The sequence below is a fragment of the Equus przewalskii genome, chromosome 3 (genome assembly GCF_037783145.1).
Source record: "Equus przewalskii isolate Varuska chromosome 3, EquPr2, whole genome shotgun sequence".
Lineage (NCBI taxonomy): Eukaryota > Metazoa > Chordata > Mammalia > Perissodactyla > Equidae > Equus > Equus przewalskii.
In genome coordinates, this window is record NC_091833.1 from 30624138 (window position 1) to 30641834 (window position 17697).

Below are 17697 nucleotides of genomic sequence, written 5' to 3' on the forward strand. Positions count from 1 at the left end.
GAGAGAGAAGGGCAAATGAAAATAAAATCCACAGTAACTTTCTCCTATGGCTTGTTTTCTAAAGTATTATATTTCTCATCTTTGCACAATAATCCCCTTAAACCTTGCACATATCCTTAATGGATCTGGCATAATTCCAACATCCATGATTTATATAAATTATACTTGAACCAATTAAAATTTTTAGCCTGTGTCCCCTCTTGGGGTAAGGATATTCACTGAGACTTTAGCCAAGCTGCTTAAATAAAATTGTTTTGAATATCTGCATTGATTTCTTCCACATAAGTAAAGTTACCTCAGAAGTTAAATAGAAAAATGCCCTCAAGGTCCAGCGTGGTTGTGAGCATGAATACGTAAGAAAAAAATGTTTTTCTTATGTTTCATGAAAAAATACTTTAGAAGCAGAATTTCAAATTGACAAAGGAAATACTATATCTCTAAGCAGAGCAAGCTTTTCAAAGACCATTTGATAATAGTATCAAGATCTTTAATTAATAATCTAACAGGTAGGAAACTTTGATCACCCCTTTGATCCTTCTTAGAGGGAGCCGTACACACCACATTCAGTCTGTCAAGGGGGAGATTACACAGAGCTGTGTAAACGAAGGTGGAGGAATGTTACAAAAGGCTCAAAATATCGTTTCCCTGGGGACTCTCCAGGAGTTGGTCCATAATGAGATTCAACTTCGATAAATGAATAAAGCTGAGAAAAATAACTGGAAGTGCAAGTGATTGGTGTCAAAGAGAAATCTGGATTGCTGGAATAGAAAAGCAATTTCAAAGGGTTAATGGCTGACAAATAGGAATTGAATCGAGAGAACTGCATTTGCCTTTGCAAGAGTCTGAATAAAGGTCTATTGGGAATGAATGAATGCCGAGGCGCCAAACCCTCCTCTGAACTCAGAAACCGTTGTTTAGAATTTCTATGTGCCTGGAATTGTGCTACACATGCTCATTTATATTTTTATTTCTTTAACAAAAAACCCTGAGAGTGTTATTCTAAACATCATTTGCACATTTACATGTGCAAACTGAGACCTGGAAACCGAAGTTATCTAATAAGATAGCATCACCGTGTGGCCCGGTTTACCTAGGACAATTTTGGTTTGTACTTGTTGTTTTGGCTTAATTGTTAACAGTACCTACTTTCGTTCTAAAAATTCCGTGGCCACGGTATTAATTTCCAGGTGCTGCTGTAGCAAATTCCCACATTGACTCAAAACAACACAAATTTGTTATGTTGCTCTTCTATTGGTTTAGAGTCCAACGTGTATCTCACTGGGCTGAAATCAATGTGCCAGCCGGCTTGCCTTGTCTTCTAGAGGCTATAGAGCAGGATCATTGCCTTTTCTAGAGTCTAGTGGCTGCCTGCATTCCTTGGCTCGTGGCCTCTTCCTCCATCTTCAAAGCCAGCAATGGCTGGTCAAATCCCTTCTCACACTGCATCACTCAGACCGTCTCTTCTTCCCCCTTCCCAAGCATCCTTGTGATTACATTGAACTCTTCCAGATAATCCAGGCTAATCTCTCTATTTAAGGTCAGCAGATCAGTAACCTTAATTTCATTTGCAACCTTAATTCCCCTTTGCCACGTACTCTAACATTCCACAGGTTCCAGGTATTAGGACATAAAAATCCTTGGGAAGGCCATTACACTGCCTACCATAGCCACTCTATAGGTAGCAGAGCCGAAATTTGAAGGCAGACCTTCTCATTCCAAGTCTAGTATAATTTCAGTAAGCAATGAGGGTGTCTTTGACGGACAAGCCTTGTTCGATCTTTGTGAGATGCTGGGAGGTGGGGGGGATGTGAGAATTGCAAAGCGAAACTCAGTAAAAATAGCTATCAGTGCTTTCTTTATTTAAGGCACTTAATTAGGTGTAGAAGGAATACCTAGAAAATAGTGTGGCTGCCTTAGAGTTGTTTATGATCTAATTGGGCCACGAGCGTGTTCTCATCTACATGTAGAATACACAAGTCTCTATCAAAGGAGCCTATAATAAGTGAATATGATACTGTATGAATTCAATATGTAAGAACTCAGGCACAAAAAGTAACGGCAATTTAAGTTTCACATTAATCAAATAAGTTAGGATTAGTTTTATCATTTTCTTTTTCCTTCTTATCACAACAAACATTACATCCACAGTGGAAAGTAAAGTTTTAAAAAATCTTCCAACCACTCTGAGCCTTTAGAGATTATCTGTTATAAATAAATTCACAAGAGCATACTTACTCAAAAATTTCTGTGGGCTTCTTTATTTCCATGGAATCTTTACAGATTTTTTTTTTAAGCTGTAAACATCCTTGAAGTTCTTGAAGATTGTATCAAGTTGAGATTCCACCAGCATGGAGCGTTGTGGTCATAGCACCTTCACAATCATTCAGTTGCATCTTTCCTTTATCTTTGCTTTGGAGGCAAACACTGGCATCTTATTTTTCATATATACTTCAAGGTTTTGTGTGAGTCTCTATGTCTGAATTCACAGTCGTGTTTCATTTGAGATGTCCAATATTTGTTAGACCTATGTCGATCTCTACTTGCGTGCAGTGAACTTCCAGTTATCATCCTATATTTCCAGCATTTTAACTATTCTTTATTACAAAAGATGATATTTGGAGTGAAAGGAATGAGACCCATCTTCATTTGTGACTTATAAACTGGGCCAAGCAGAAGTCCCTATAAGAGGTATTTCGGAGATGGTGTAAATGGCAGCGTCTATGTTGCAAAACGTTTTAGAGCTACAAAGAGGTAACTTGGAGGGAACATTCTCAGTCAGGTGGGATTCATCTTATCTGTGTCCAAAAGAGAACTGAGTCCATGTTAGAGTCATGGCTCATAGGTTCTCCCCATTTCATGTGATCCAAAAACATATAGCTGAAAAGCACGTGTGCACACACACAATCCACTGATAACCAGATGATGAACTACATCCTCTCAATAAGCCATTCACTGTGTGTGTGTGTGTTTTACTTCATTTGAATATTTGACCCAAAGCAGAATCATCAGAGTTCAAAAAGGTCACTGAAGTGTTTTCTAAATTGTTTTCCCTCAAAATGACTCACGAGTTCATAGACAACAAAGCATGTATGTCGTGCTTTGTTTCTTATTCCATTGATCCAGGTTTGACATCTGTTGCTTGGGTCATCTCATATTATAAGAAATATTGGCTTTTAAGAGCCAGTTTCTTCATTTTGGCCTTCACCCAAAAAACCTCGTAGAACATTTTGGTTTTCATCGGTTCATCCCTTTGGGTCAGATCACAGCATCAAATTTTGTCTGTCTAAACTGTGTCTTTCATAAACAGAGATGAGAGGGTGAGCCAGATGAAGGGTAAGATGTTAATAGTCTGCTGTGATGCTGAAGGCCAGCGTGCTTGTACGTGCTTGGTAATTTGGTTCATTATCTTCCTGTTTTTTAAGAAGGGACTCTTGTCTATGCATTATGTACAGCCCCTCTCCTTGTTATGGTGCATTAATTGGTGTGAAGAGTCAGTACCATGTGACTTGATAGCTCACAGCTGTAGTAGAGATATCCCCAAGATATGGAAGGAGAATAGAGGAACCTAGGTGCTGGGGTGCCAGAGGGTGGATGTGGAGACCCCACATTCACGCTTCAGCTAAAGCTATTCTGGCAATTTTGCTCCCGCTCTGGCTCCCATGGTTTTTCACCATCCCCTCCCCACTTCAGAGGTCAAGCCCCCTCGCTTCCTACACACAAGACTCAGAGATCAGCACATGTAACCTGGTGCCCATCTTCCACTGCCCCCTGAAGTGGGGCAATTAGCTCACGGTCCTGCAGTACCTTCATGTCTCCACCCTTGGAGAAAGTATTTTTCCTTTAAACACATTAGGTGTGAACTGCATCCCCCGTGCCCCTCCCCATACTATTCCCTGTGGTCATTTAAGAGCTAAGTTTATAAGAAGGACAACTTTTTTCTTTTCTTTTAGGAAGTCTGTGACATCCCAGAAGGGAACATGTTGTAACTAAGCTGATACTGCAATATTCCCCAACCTGTCATTTGTGGTAGTGTTACATTATACACAGAGGCTCATCATGTGTTTTAATATGTATTTTCATGTGTATTAGGAAAGATCTGGAATAAGCTCATCATACCCCTAAATTCATGGATAACTTTGACTTGAATGAGGCAACATTGAAACAGCTATCAATATAAAGCAAAACTATTAAATAGATAACACAGTTAGTAAAGAGAATAAAATAAAAATGTAAAGGAAGTCCATGAAAGAGCATTTAGCAAATATGAGCATAGTTGGGGAAGGCATGAATTTTGGATTCAGACCTAAATTTGGATCCAGCTGAGTCACAAACCAGCTTTTGATCATAGAGCAGGTACTTAAATTTCTCTTGAGTTTTGTTGCAATAGGAATTTCAAAAAAGTTGTTTTGAGCCAAAGGAGACAATGCATAAAAAGCTCAGGCATGTATTGGACATCAAATAAATGTTAGTTTCCTTCTTTTAAAAGGCAGGTAATCAATTTAACATGCTTAGGTATTGTTCACCACTGTGGTTCTTATTCACGAATTAAGACTGCACAAAGAGTCAACGGGAGTCAGGACCGACTATCAGCCCTCATGTGCCGGGGATGGAGAGAAAGGACACATGGCCAAAGCTGAGGTGGAAACCTTAGATCCAATCTCTTAAAGAGGTATTGCCTCTTCAGCAGAGGACCGTATGCAATCCACATTGTCAGATGCCGGTTTTGTGCAAAGCATCGGGTCTTGGCCTTGGGGATTCCCTAATGGGCAGAAACATCCATCACACCTCTGTCTTCATGGGGCCAGACAGAGAAGCAGACATTAATTGAATTGTCACACAAATAAATGAGTACATATTATGGAAAGTGTTATAAAGGAAAGGTACAGTGCCATGGGAGTGTAAAACGGATGGTCTCTCTATCTCCCCTCCATGACGGGCCAAGCTTTGCAGAGTGTGGGCAGAGAACCACTAACACCAGAATCTCTCGAAGTGCTGGTTAAACATAGATCCCTAAAGACCCTACATTTCCAGCTAGTTCCCTGGATGACCCTTAGGCCCTCTAATTATAAAACTTAATGACTTACTCCTTCCAGGGGTGTTCCATCTCAATGGGAGAGAATAACGCTGTGCTTAATTTTCATTCACTTTATTAATATGCCTTTTGAAAAATATATGGGCCACTTAATAAAACACTAGCATTTCCTATTATATATTTTATTCAGTCTACCATATTTTCCTTTGTAAAGAAAAAACCTGATATACTTTTCCTTTCCTCATCTTGGTCTACTCAGCAACTCACAGAGAAAAAGCCTTCTCTTCTCACTCTGCCCAAACTGTTTTATGCAAAGAATGTTATAGCAGGATAAACCTCAGTCTGCTCCACTGGAATTGAGTGGAGCCCCAATTATTTGACTTCCTCTTGTGCCAATACCATCCCAAATAGAATGCAGAGCTTGAGACCTATGCGTTTGCTGTTTCTACTGTCTAGAACTCTTCTTCCATGCATTTTTGTATCACCAGCTCCTTCTGCTTTCTTGTCATTCAAGTCTCAGCTGAAATGTTCCCTCAGCAATAAGGCCTTTCCAACTATTTATCCAAAATAGGTGCTTCCCCCCAACCAATGCCCATACGCTCTTTCTCTCAATCACACTGTGGCCCCGCTCTGTCCAATAGAACGCTCCAATGATAGAAATAGTCTGCATCTGCATTGTTCAATATGGTAGCCACTAGCTACATGTGGCTATTGAGCTCTTGAATGTGGCTAGTGCAATTGAAGAATTGGACTTTTTAATTTTATCTTTAATTTAAATTTAAATAGCCATATGTGGTACTGACTGTCATATTGGACAGTGCAGCTTGAATATATCGACCTCTTTTGTCCCTTCATATCCCTTATCTCTAACTGAAAGGATCTTATTCATGTATTTTACCTTGCTAATCATCTGTCTCTTCATGCCAGAATGTCTTTTTTGTTAACTGCTGGATAGCCCACGCTCACTGTAGGGACTGATGTGTCGTCAGTCTTCAATGAGTTTTTTGTTAAATTAACTTTGAAATTAATAAATGCCCCTTAAGAGAACTTTTCTGTTTTTAATGCTGTGCCAAAGGTCTTGACTTCTAATGATTTTGATTTCCATTAAAAAATCCAGGAGTCAAACTCTGGGTAGTACTGTAACATAAAATGCTATCACTTTGTCTGCTTTTATAGTTGGCTGTATGAGATTCAGCTCAACATTTTCCATTTATCCTAATCAGTTGTATCTTTTTAGTGTCTGTCTGTCTTTCGCATTATGTTGAGATGGATTTGGAGTCTGCCCCTCCCAGGTCCAACACATTGGTATTCGGCAAATGTGAATTCTGTTCCTCTGTCCTACGTGTGGCTTATGATACTGGTCAAGTCTTGTAGAATGTGAAAGCTTAGGATTCAGACCCAAGATATTTGTTATCTTTAGACATAGGTCTTTTTGGTTTAAATAAAGTCAAGTTCTTGGCTATTTTAGGAAGACAAAAGGCCAGAACTTCATTATTACATGGAATTTCCCCTAAGCTTTATTTTGATTTCCTTTGTTTAGCAGTATTCTCTTGGGAGCTTTAAAAAGCAGCATAAATGTATAAAAGTTCATTCTCTGTAAGATCTCCTTTGTGTGCAGATGTTAAAAGGCTCTGCCCATTTAATTTCTTCTTAATTAAGGTTCCCATGCATTATTTTATCTGCCCCGGAAATCGAAGGTGTGTGTGTGTGTGTGTGTGTGTGTGTGTGTGTGTGTGTGTGTGAATTTGCTGATGAAAGGATAAAGTAACGTTAAAGAAAAAATAAGAAAAATATTCCTCTATCCAAGCATTCCTGGTTTTATATTTGCTTACTATCTTCAAATTCTGTCCATATGTTTACGTTATACGTATATGATGCGCATGCTATTTTGTGTATTTTCACACAATATTCTAAGTAGATCGACAAGATTTAATGATTATGTTATCTAGTGCCTGGATTCTAGCATATTGCTACAAAAACATTTATTCCACTGGACATTTAGTGGATGCCAGTGTTATTTCATTATTAGAAACAACACTGCAATGAATACTTTCATATGTGCAGCGCAACCTGTCTCAAACAGAACCAGGAGCGATGTTCACATGAGACAGCGTGAGAGTCCCTCATAGCTTTCGCTGAATTTTGTCGTGCTACTTTCCAAAAGGATGGTACCAGTTTACAATACCATCAGGTAGGGTACGACTGTGCTGATTTGCGACAAAGTATTTCTCTTTTATTTTCCTAATTTGGGCTAGTTTTGACCATAGTGTTAATATCAATAACAATAGCAGCATTTCATACTCTTGAGATATATTATGTGACAGGTATTAGATTAAGTGCTTCAGAAACGTTGTGTATGGCGGATAGAAATGTAAACTCTAGCAATTGACGTCATGGGGTCGAATCCAGACTCCACCACTTAACCTCTGCTTCCATTCCCTCCCCACAAATGGTCCGCAGGGTTACAGTGAGGATCAAGTGAGTTAACAGAGTAGAGAGCCTACGTAAGCACTGGATAATGTTGGTTATTATTTCTAATAATGGGTGTTTTTATTAACCCCATTTTACAGATAAGAAAACTGAGAGATTAAGTGTGTTGCTTAAGGTCACATAGCTAGCAAACAGCTGTGCTGGGATTCCAGCTGCAAAGGCCCTTCTCTGACTGAAATACTCAACTACTCCCAATGCAGGGACTGAGACCCGAGGAGAAGTGTTACTGTTGCTGCCGAGTTAAATCAAGGCTGAATTAGGCACAGAAAACGAGCGCATAAAGTCGCTGTGATTCACTGGAAACGCCATGACATAATTCCTTGTTTGCAAGATAAACAGTAAAGTTGAGGGGCTTTTTTTATGCTGTTTTCTTCATTCTTGAGATCTGAAGTTAGTTCCGTATGGAAGTGTTTCGTGGAATTGTGAAATTCCCCCTAGATTATAAGGATCTGGCGGGCAGGAATCCTGAGGTCTTATTCAGGACCCCTGCAAATGCCTTCCTTGCCTCAGAAAGGCTCTCTATAAATACTTATTGACCTGAATTTCTCCTAAAAATTACCATAAACACTTTCAGTTATTTCTTAATGTACTACGTTCATAACTGCTTAGTCGATTATCTTTATTAGCATAACATTCCTTTCAAGCATAATGATGTTGGAAAAACAGAAACAATGTAAGCACATTTTCTCAGCTATGGCTGATTGTAAGTGTTTTCTGTTTTTTTTTTTTTTTTTTTTTTTGGATTTCCTTTGCAGATTTGATGAATTAATTGTAAATTTCCCAAGGGGGACTTAATGTGAACTGATCGTTGTCTTTTATTCTGTGATGTTTAGTTTCTATTCTAGTCCCAGTGACTATCCATTGAGACCAAAGTTTGAATATTGCCAAGGGCTCATAAAATTGCTGATATAACCTACTTTCTCCAGAGAGCCTGACTTCAATTTTCCTAATGAATTAATGCCTTTCTCCCCCCATGCCTTTGTTCCAATAGCTATTTGTGGAGACCACCGATGTCAATGGCAAAACTCTCGAGGGGCCGGTCCCTCTGGAAGTCATCGTGATTGATCAGAATGACAACAGACCCATCTTTCGGGAAGGCCCCTACATTGGCCATGTCATGGAAGGATCGCCTACAGGTATGTTAAGTTGGCTTACCTTCAGCATCATGGCTTTGGAAGTGGCATACTGTGATCTTTGGGGATTCTGGAGACTGTTTTATTTCTGCTCCGACTTCTTGATGGTGTGCATTAACACTGACATATTATTTCCCTGGATAGAAGCAAGAGCTGGGAAGCTGCGACTCAGAATACAGTGCGGGTGTTGCCAGCGGTGAAATATCTTCCCTTGTCTCTGAAGGTTATCCTTCAAGGATGACTGACATCTGAGTCTCTAATGCATAGCTACTGTCCGACAGCATGTAAATATCTTAGCTCAGCCTTAGGAGGGCCCAAGGCTGAACTTGGTGGTACAGCAGGGCTCTGAAGAAAACGAAGGTCCCCACTGCAAGCTCCTCAGTTATTTCTTTTCATAATTGTCTTTTAATAAGAACCATTTTGGAAAAACGAATAGGCCTTTTTTTCCCTTCCTTAGAAGATGTGCATGGAGAAAGCTTTTGTCTTCAGTCAAAGGGCCGAAGGCAAGACATTTTCTTTCTCTCTCTGGAACTACACGTACCTACTGTTATGGAAATCACCCACAGTACGGCAGAGCGCCTGTTATCTTTTTCGCACATTTAAACTTTCTGTCAGAGACGGTTTTAGAATTTAGAGCTCCCTTTTTTGGCCCAATAGATACGAATTTAAGCATTCTGTGACCAGCAGGAGGAGTCACTCTTGAGTACAATTCTTAAGAAAGTGAAGAACAAAGTAGAAAAATCCCTATTATAAGGCTGGACTTCGATTTTAAGCTTTAAAATGCATTTGAGTGAATAAGTGCCATATTAAGAGTATCACCATTGCCATGTCCAGATTACGCCAAAACAAGTAAGTAAAAAAGTCATTTAGCAGGCCAGACAGGAGATGAAAGCCCGAGAACTGCTTTGACTGGGTTTTTTTTCTCCCTTTCGCCAAATTGATGGGATGTCTCAATAACATGTAGATACATGAGGCTCTGGGAGCGTCGTCATGGTAACCTGCTTAGACTGCCAGGTGAATAATTGTGTTCAAGGTGCCTAACACCTCCCTTCAGCTTCAAGGAGCTGGGTCTCTATGCACTTCTTCAGATCCCCGGGGCCAGGAGTCACCCTCTCCCTTCTGGGATTTGAATGCATTCTGTAAAAAGGAGAGGGCATTTAGGGGAGTGGGTGCAGACAGAGGAGTAGTAACAGGCCTGGAGAGATGGAGAGCAGTCAGGGGAAGGTGGGTCAGATCGCTCTGGGGTGGCCCTTCCTCGTGGCACTGCTCATAGGCTGCTTTTGATGGAGAGATGACATCTGGTGAGAGGGACCCTGGAATTTGGGTTTGCTGTTTACAGACATTTTATTAAACGAGCTGATGTGCAGAACAAGTTAGGAGAACTGACGGGGAAAGCTATTAAAGAGGCTGGGGTTTGAGCAGAGCAGAAAATGATTCCCACTTTCCATCTGTGGTACCCAGGCCCTGTGCACGAGTGATTAGAATCCAAGATGCGCCAGAAAAGTGTTCTAAATGTAAATGACAGCAGTTGCATTCAAGGCGACCCTGAGCATGTGCATGCGTCTTCGTATATTATGTGTGTATATGATTAGACGATGTCCAGTTTTCTTCCCACTGTGCCCTTCCTTAAAGTTTCAGAAAGAATTTCAAATTTTATTGCCTTATATACGTGTCATATTTGCAAAGAAAAATGGAATCCTTTATGCACATTGAATTTCTTAAAGCATAAAGCAGTTTGGTTGTGGCGGGGGGGGGCGGGTTATGCATCTCCAGCAAAACATAAAACACCTCAAACTTCTATTATGGTTGGTATTATTCTATGAAAACCCATAAAGAATGGGATGTCTGTATGGAGCAGTTTCTTCCAGCTATGCAGAATTTGGCCCGAATCATTGTTTTCTTTTTCAGTCCCCTCTGGATTTAACTCTAAAGTAGGAATTGAAATGGAGTTAGTCAAATTGGGGTCAAGAATGTGGAAATGTTGTGAAAAACTTTTAGAGGAAAAATCTCATAGATCACTTAGCACCCTGTAAGAGAGCTCAAGCAGAGGCGTCCGAAGCATCCCTGAGAACAGTAGGGATCTGAGAAAGGGGATGGCAGCCCTTTTCCAATCCCCTCCCCACCCTAAACCGTTTGTAAGTTATAACAACAAACCCTGACTGGCTATAAACGTGATCATCTCTCCTGTTTCCATAACGCACTGTTCATTGGAGCCTCATAGAATCCTACGTGTTGTAGACATTGTACCGGATCCATTTCACAAAGGGTGATGCTGACCCTGGAAAGAGTTCAGTGACTCTGCCTAGTTCACGCAAATAATAGATGGGGGACAGTGTTCAGGACTCAAGCTGTATCGTCTACCTTCAAATCATGTGCTCTTTCAACTGCCCCACACGCTTCCTGGTGAAAATACTTACTGTGTGCTGAGTCCTTTACAGACACTGTCTCATTTCCTCCACCATGCCTCTTCCTACTCTCAGAGGTGGGTACCCCTCTCCCCATCATACAGATGAGAAAACTGAACCTCAAAGAGGTCTGAGAACGTGCCCAAGGTCACACAGCTGGTGGGTGAGCCAGAATCAGTGTCCACATTTCAGGCTTGAAGGCCCAGCCTCCTTCCCATGTACCATGCTGGAGTCAGCCACGTCCCCTCACATTCTTCACCGGATTCTTTGCAGGCCCAACTCGGGGGAGGGTTTATACAGTTCTATCAGATGAACTGATTTAGCTCCTGACAGGAACTGACCAGCTCTTCTGGCCAAATAGCCGGGCTCATTGAATCACTTTTCATTTAACGTGAGTGGTTGCTCACTCTCTAGCATTAAACAGAATTAAACTTTGGGGTCCGTCTCCTCTCATGTCTCTTTCTTATGATTCCACAAAACCAGTGCCAGCCTTGTGGGGTATGACCTATACAGCCTCATAGATCCCCATGCTCAGAAGGGCCCCATGCTTGGTTTAATGCTCTGCTGTCACCAGATTAAAATTCTTAATAATCATTGAACAAGGGGCCCTGCATTTTCATTTTGCACTAAGCCCTGCAGATTGTGTAGCTGGTCCTGTGCACAACATTGTGGCCTAGAGCTGAGTTTGATGCTCTGCTCAGCTCCTTAACAAGGTGAGAGGTTGGGCAAGTTATTGAACTTTCTAGAAGCCTCAGTCGCTTGGTCTGTAGATGAGGTGGGTGTACGATAGTACCTACCCTAGAGAGCAATATGCAAGGATGAAATGAGACAATGTGCTTCACTCAGCACTTGGAACATAATAAATGTTCAAGAAATGACCATGTGCAGTCATGCGCCACATGGCAACATTTCGGTCAATGATGGACCGCATATGTGGCAGTGGTCCCATGAGATTACTACCCTATATCCTAGATGTATAATAGGCTAGACCATCCAGGTTTGTGTAAGTACTGTAGGGGAGGAAGACATTTTCCTCTCCTCTTCTAGGTTCTTCTTGCTGGTCTAAGAATTAAATTGACTTGAGACAAATTAACAGGAGACAATCAAACAAAAGTTTAATAACTTGTATACAAGGAAGACCCCCAGGAAAATCAAGGAACTCACCAAGATGGCCAAAGCCCTCGCCTTAAATACCGTCCTCAGCTAAAGACAAAAGATGTTGGGGGTGGGGAGAGTCAGGGACTTCAGAAGGAAGAAGGCAGCTCACAGGTCCGAGAAAAGGAGCAAGCATCTGGAAAACCAGAGTTTGGCCACAGAAACAGAGGAACACAGAGGGGAGCCCAACAAGCAGGCTTCTCTAGGTGCCTCCCTGTCCACCACCTAGTGCATGTGTCGCTAAGCCTACAGCTTGCTTCCTGAGACAGGCTTGTTTATCTGAATTCTTTTAGGCAGTTAAGGGGGAAGTAACAAGAAAAACTTGGAGTCTTTTGTTTCTTAAAAATAATCAGCCTAGGGCCGGCTGGTGGTGTCGTGGTTGAGTTTGTGTGATCTGCATTGGTGGCCCATGGTTCGCAGGTTCGGATCCTCGGAGCAGACACACACTGCTCATCAAGCCATGCTGTGGCGGTGGCCTACATGCGAAAGGGAGGAAGATTGGCACAGATGTTAGCTCAGGGCCGATCTTCCTCACCAAAAAGAAAAATAATAACAATCAGCTTAAAATAATCCTCATGTTAAAGAGACACATCTTGGGGAGGCAAATTTTGTTCCCCTTCAGTACACTCTGTGACGTTCACATGACAATGAAATCACCTAACGACACACTTCTCAGAATGTGTCCCTGTCGTTAAGTGACACCTGACTGTATTGTTAATGCTGCGATTGTTCTTACTATTCTGGCAGTGTGCCCTTTAGGGAAGGTAAGGCGAAGAGACGTGCGGTTTGTGTGAAGGAACATTCATCTCCCAACAAACCGAGCATCATTTTCACGTTCCAGTGTACCCGGTGCCTTCAGCACCAATCCATCACGGAGGAAGGTCACCCATATTTATCTGTGTGTGCAGACAGAAGACCATTTCCAGCTGCTTGGCACTGAACTCCAGGGTATTGTTTTGGGGAATCATTACTGGATGAAGGAAGATCAACAGAAAATAATGTTCTTTGAACATCGCAGATTATGAACCGTTCCTTTTGTGCAGTCACAAGGCATTGATTTATGGGACCCAAGCCCAGGCCCCGGCTGCTCCTTGGGGCCAGTCAGATCTCTGCATGTGTCTGGTGTTTTCTGAATGCCCAAGGCATGCAAAGACCTCATAAGGAGGGGACAGAGGGCTGGGACCTTGAAGTTCCTGGAGGGTACACATGCCAGGACCCCACAGTGCCTGCTGGCACCAACTCCCCAGTGTTTTACCACCAGTAGTCCTCTGGGCAACTTTGCAAAGGACTAACCATGAACCACGGGGTGCAGGCTTCCTCCAGAAGCAGACCCTGAGCTGAGGATGGTGGGCATGTGGTTCGCCTAAGAGGTGCAGGAACCCAGGTGAGGAGTGCTACAGGAGAAGGAAGTCGGCAGCTCCAGGGATCACGTTCAGCCCGCAACTAGAGTATGCAGTTGTGAGCTTGGTCCCTTCCAGGGTAGGAAGAAGAGGTGTCTAGGGAATGGCATAAAACACATACATTAGTGTTACCCCAGCCCAGGGGTCAGGGAGCTAGGATATTTATCCCCCTATGCTCACCAGGCATTAGTTAAGAGCTGTCCCCAGAGGGACTTTAATTCTCTGGCACTTTGGGTTCCAGTAGCTCAGGGGCAGCCTTCCAACAAGATACAAGAGCTGGCGGACTGGCTGGCCTCAGCTCTGCTCTTCCCTCCATGCTTTTGGCCACCCTGAATGTCAGCAGGGGCAGCTGGGAGAATGGCACCCACCACCTGGACAGGTGGGGCAGCTTTGAGAGATGTCAGGGGAGGGAAGTAATGGGAATATCTTGGTCTCCAAACTGCATGACTGAGAAAGATGAATGTGACGTTGGCCTTTCTCTTTAAATAGGGGTCAGGACCTAGAGGTACATGTTCTGACTCATAAGAGATCTCCATCTGTGTATCAGCTGTGTGCTGATACTTTTTCTTGAGCAGTCGAAGAGAAGCAAAGATTAGCAGCTAGAGCCTCATCTTCTAACTTCTGAGAGGCCAAGGATTCTTGCCCTCTCTTGCTCTCTTTATTTTTTTCCATCCAATATTTTTATTGAGCATCTACTCTGTGCCAGCACTATTCTAAGCTCTGAGGGTACAGCTGTGGACCTGCCAGATGCTGCTCGTTCCCTTCTGGTATGCAGAGCCAAGCAGGTAGACTGACAACAAATCAATAAGCCTTGAAATGTGCTGAGTGCTACGATGTAGCCATTCAGGATGCTTATCCGGGACGGTTGGAATCTGGCCTCCCTGAAGACGTGATGTGGGAAGAGTAGGGGTTTCTGTCTTTTACTTTTCCCCTGGGATTCACCTGAGTTTCTGTCCTTCCAGACTCGATTACTTTAATTTTTAAACAAGTCCTACCATGCTAGACGTGACGACAAACAGCCATCAGGTGGCCTTTGCGACAAAGGCTGTCCTGAGAGCTCAGCTTTGCTGGGCAGTTGCTATTTTCCAAAACAGCTTGGACTAAATAAAGATGGTTTTGATATTTGATAGTTGGTATTTGAAAAGTAGGTCAGTATAAATCCTCAGTTCGTTGGTATGACCTGGTGGCAAAGTCCCTTTTCTGGTCACCTGTTTACTTGTTGCAGTAACTACAATGTGGCTTTTCAGTCCACCAACTGTCCAGTGCTCCTTCGCTGCTATTTTTGGACTTTGACATTGTGGCTTCTTCTATTGTCAACCATCCCAGCCAATCCCATGGGCTTCTGGAATATTGGGCATGTGGCTATTTTGTTTGTTTGTTTGTTTGTTTGCTTGTTTTCTTAAATAGATATATTTCTTTTATAAAAGAAAGCAATTCAGCTTTCTTTCAGCTTTTTTTTAAGTTAAAAAGTGCAATCATCCTCAGATCTCACCATCCAGAGAAAACTACGGTTGCCATCTCGGTAAGCACAGCTCCAGGGCTCTCCCTGGCATCTCTACACACAGGAAGCACACACACAATTTTACGGAAATGGAGCTCTACAAGCTTTGCTGTAGCACGCTCTTCACTCTGCAGGGTCCTGCGAACATTTTTGTAAACCGATAAATATCAAGCTACATTATTGTTTTAAACAGCTAGTGTCTGGATCTACTGTCATCTAGTTAGCTAGTCCACTATTGCTTTAAGTTGTTTCTACTTGTCTCTACTTCTAATCACTTCTATAGGGAAGAACACATCTCTTCCTATTTGCATAACAATTTCTTTACAATGAATACATACGAGTGGGATGGACGGAATAGTGGACGTGATTATTACATTTTGATATATATTAGGATGATGCTTCTAATCAGAGGATTATATATTGTATCTTGTCTCAGCTCATGCAGGAAGATAAAACAATAGTCTTTCTTTTCACATATGAACGTACTGGTGGACATTTTTGTTTATATCTAAGGTTTTGTGGTCATTTCACTAACTGTATCTGTAGACTGTGAACTGCCTTGTTCTGGAATCCTCCCCTGGCTTCTGCGCTCGAGGCAGAGGACTGAAATTGTTGATCCCGTTCTCTCTCCTGGAGGCATCACTGGAGCCCTAGCTAAGGGGTGTCACCCAGGAACAGATGTCATTAACATGCTTCAGTGTCATTCAGATTGGGTTAGGCAGCTCTTGAATTATGGCACAAATCACTGCCGTGCAGTTGACCATAAAACGAAATTTATGAAAGAGTTTCATAATCCAATCAGAGACATCTTCCCAAAGGGAAAATTCCAGAAATAAAACACATCAAAACTGTTGAGTTATCTGAACTTTGCCAGCTACTCAAGCAACTGAATCTCTGCCAAGTTTCTCCTAACCGTGCCTGGGGGTCCCCAGGTGGTGTCTCACAGGGGCTTCAAACCAAGCCAGTCAACAACTTTGTCACAGCCACTAAGTTTCTCCCTCCTTTATACCCCAGGCCCTCTCTGATGAACACCACTGCATATATTAGGACCCATTGAAGCTGGTCCACTGGGGCCTTCGAGATACCATAGGGGGTTGGTGAGACAGGAGAGAATGCCTGGACCCCTTTATTCTATGAAAAGAATACCCAACCATTAAAACTACGTGTCTCATCTTTAATGTGGGTAACTTTGAAAACAGCTCCTCTCATGTTTCTCCATAGCCCTCTCTCCACCTGAATTCCTATACAAGTCCATGGGGTTGGAGACTAATTCAAGAGACAGACACCACATTGTCTTCTCTCTCACCATGAAGTCTCTGTGCCTGCCCAGCCTTATGTGTCCCTCTCTCCTCTGCCAGTCATCCAGCCTCATACTCATTCATGTCAGACCTTCGCATGCTAGGCACTGAGGATAACCTGGAGAACTGCAGAGGTGTGGGTCCTGTCTCATGGAGCGTACTTCCTCATAAAAATAAGAGCTTAGCAGCCTGCCCCACTAATTTGTTGGATATATTTTAGATTCAAGCCATCCCTCCATCACTGTACCTTTGGGAGAGAGAAGGATTTGTGACATCAAATATTTAAAAATAAAATAATTCTTGACTTTTTAAAAAATTATTAAAATAATAGTTTAAAGTCAAGGGATGGTAAAGAAGCATCAGTAGCTTCAGAAACCTAGCGATCATTCCACAAACTTTTGAAAGAATAAAACTTGTGGGAGTTTCCTGTCAAAATAGAAATCAGATGACAGTTGAGCAGCTGCAAAATAAACATGATAAGGTCCTTGAATTGTTATGGTACCAAGCATGGCGATACCAAATGCCATTGAAATCCATCCCTGCTACCTAAGGATCCAGTGTGAATAGTCCAGGGAGTTTTAGTGCTCCAGATGAGTAAAACAGAATGGCAGATCCACAATGGCATTAGACAGTTATAGTTTCAAGGCAACCCTATTTCCAATTAATTCCTGAAGACCATTTCATTCAGCAAAATCATTCGACAAGTACTTCTTGGCCGGCTTCTATGAGCCAGATAATGTTCCAGGTGCTAGAGATACAGCAGTGGCCAAGACCGTGTAGGACTACTCTTAAGGCATTTGCATTCTACTGGGGGGAGAACGATAATTAACAATGAAATGAATAAACAGGATCATTGAAGTCCTTCGAATGAAATAGAACAAGGCGACGTCATCGAATGACAATAAAGTCAAGGAAGGCCTCTCTGAGGAGGTACCTAGGCTGAGACCAGTGAGAATGAAGGAGCCCACCACGTAAAGGAATGAAGCAAAGACATTCCAGGCAGCGGGATCAGAAAGTGCAAAGGTCTGAGGCAGGAATGATAAGATGGAAGGACAGAGGTGATGCTGGCATGGTGAGAGAATGTCAGTAAGAAGAATGCCAGTGGGTTCAAGGAGACAGGCCAGCACGAGATCATTTTGAACAGAAGTCAGCAAACTATGGACCATGGGCCAGATCTGTCCCACTGTCTGTTTTTTTTTTTATTAAAGTCAATAAAGTTTTATTGGAGCCCAGCCATGTCCATTCATTTACTCATTGACTATAGCTGTTTTCGTGTGACGCTG

At 42.2% G+C, this 17697-nt stretch overlaps 1 protein-coding gene across 1 annotated transcript in view; it reads left to right on the forward strand.

Annotated features, from left to right (window-relative positions):
• Positions 1-17697, forward strand: part of CDH13 (cadherin 13) — a 1002245-nt gene that overhangs the window by 626081 nt on the left and 358467 nt on the right. Inside the window, exon 6 of the mRNA XM_070613929.1 lies at positions 8514-8658. Coding sequence (XP_070470030.1) covers positions 8514-8658 — 145 coding nt within the window. The remainder of the gene's footprint in view (positions 1-8513; positions 8659-17697) is intronic.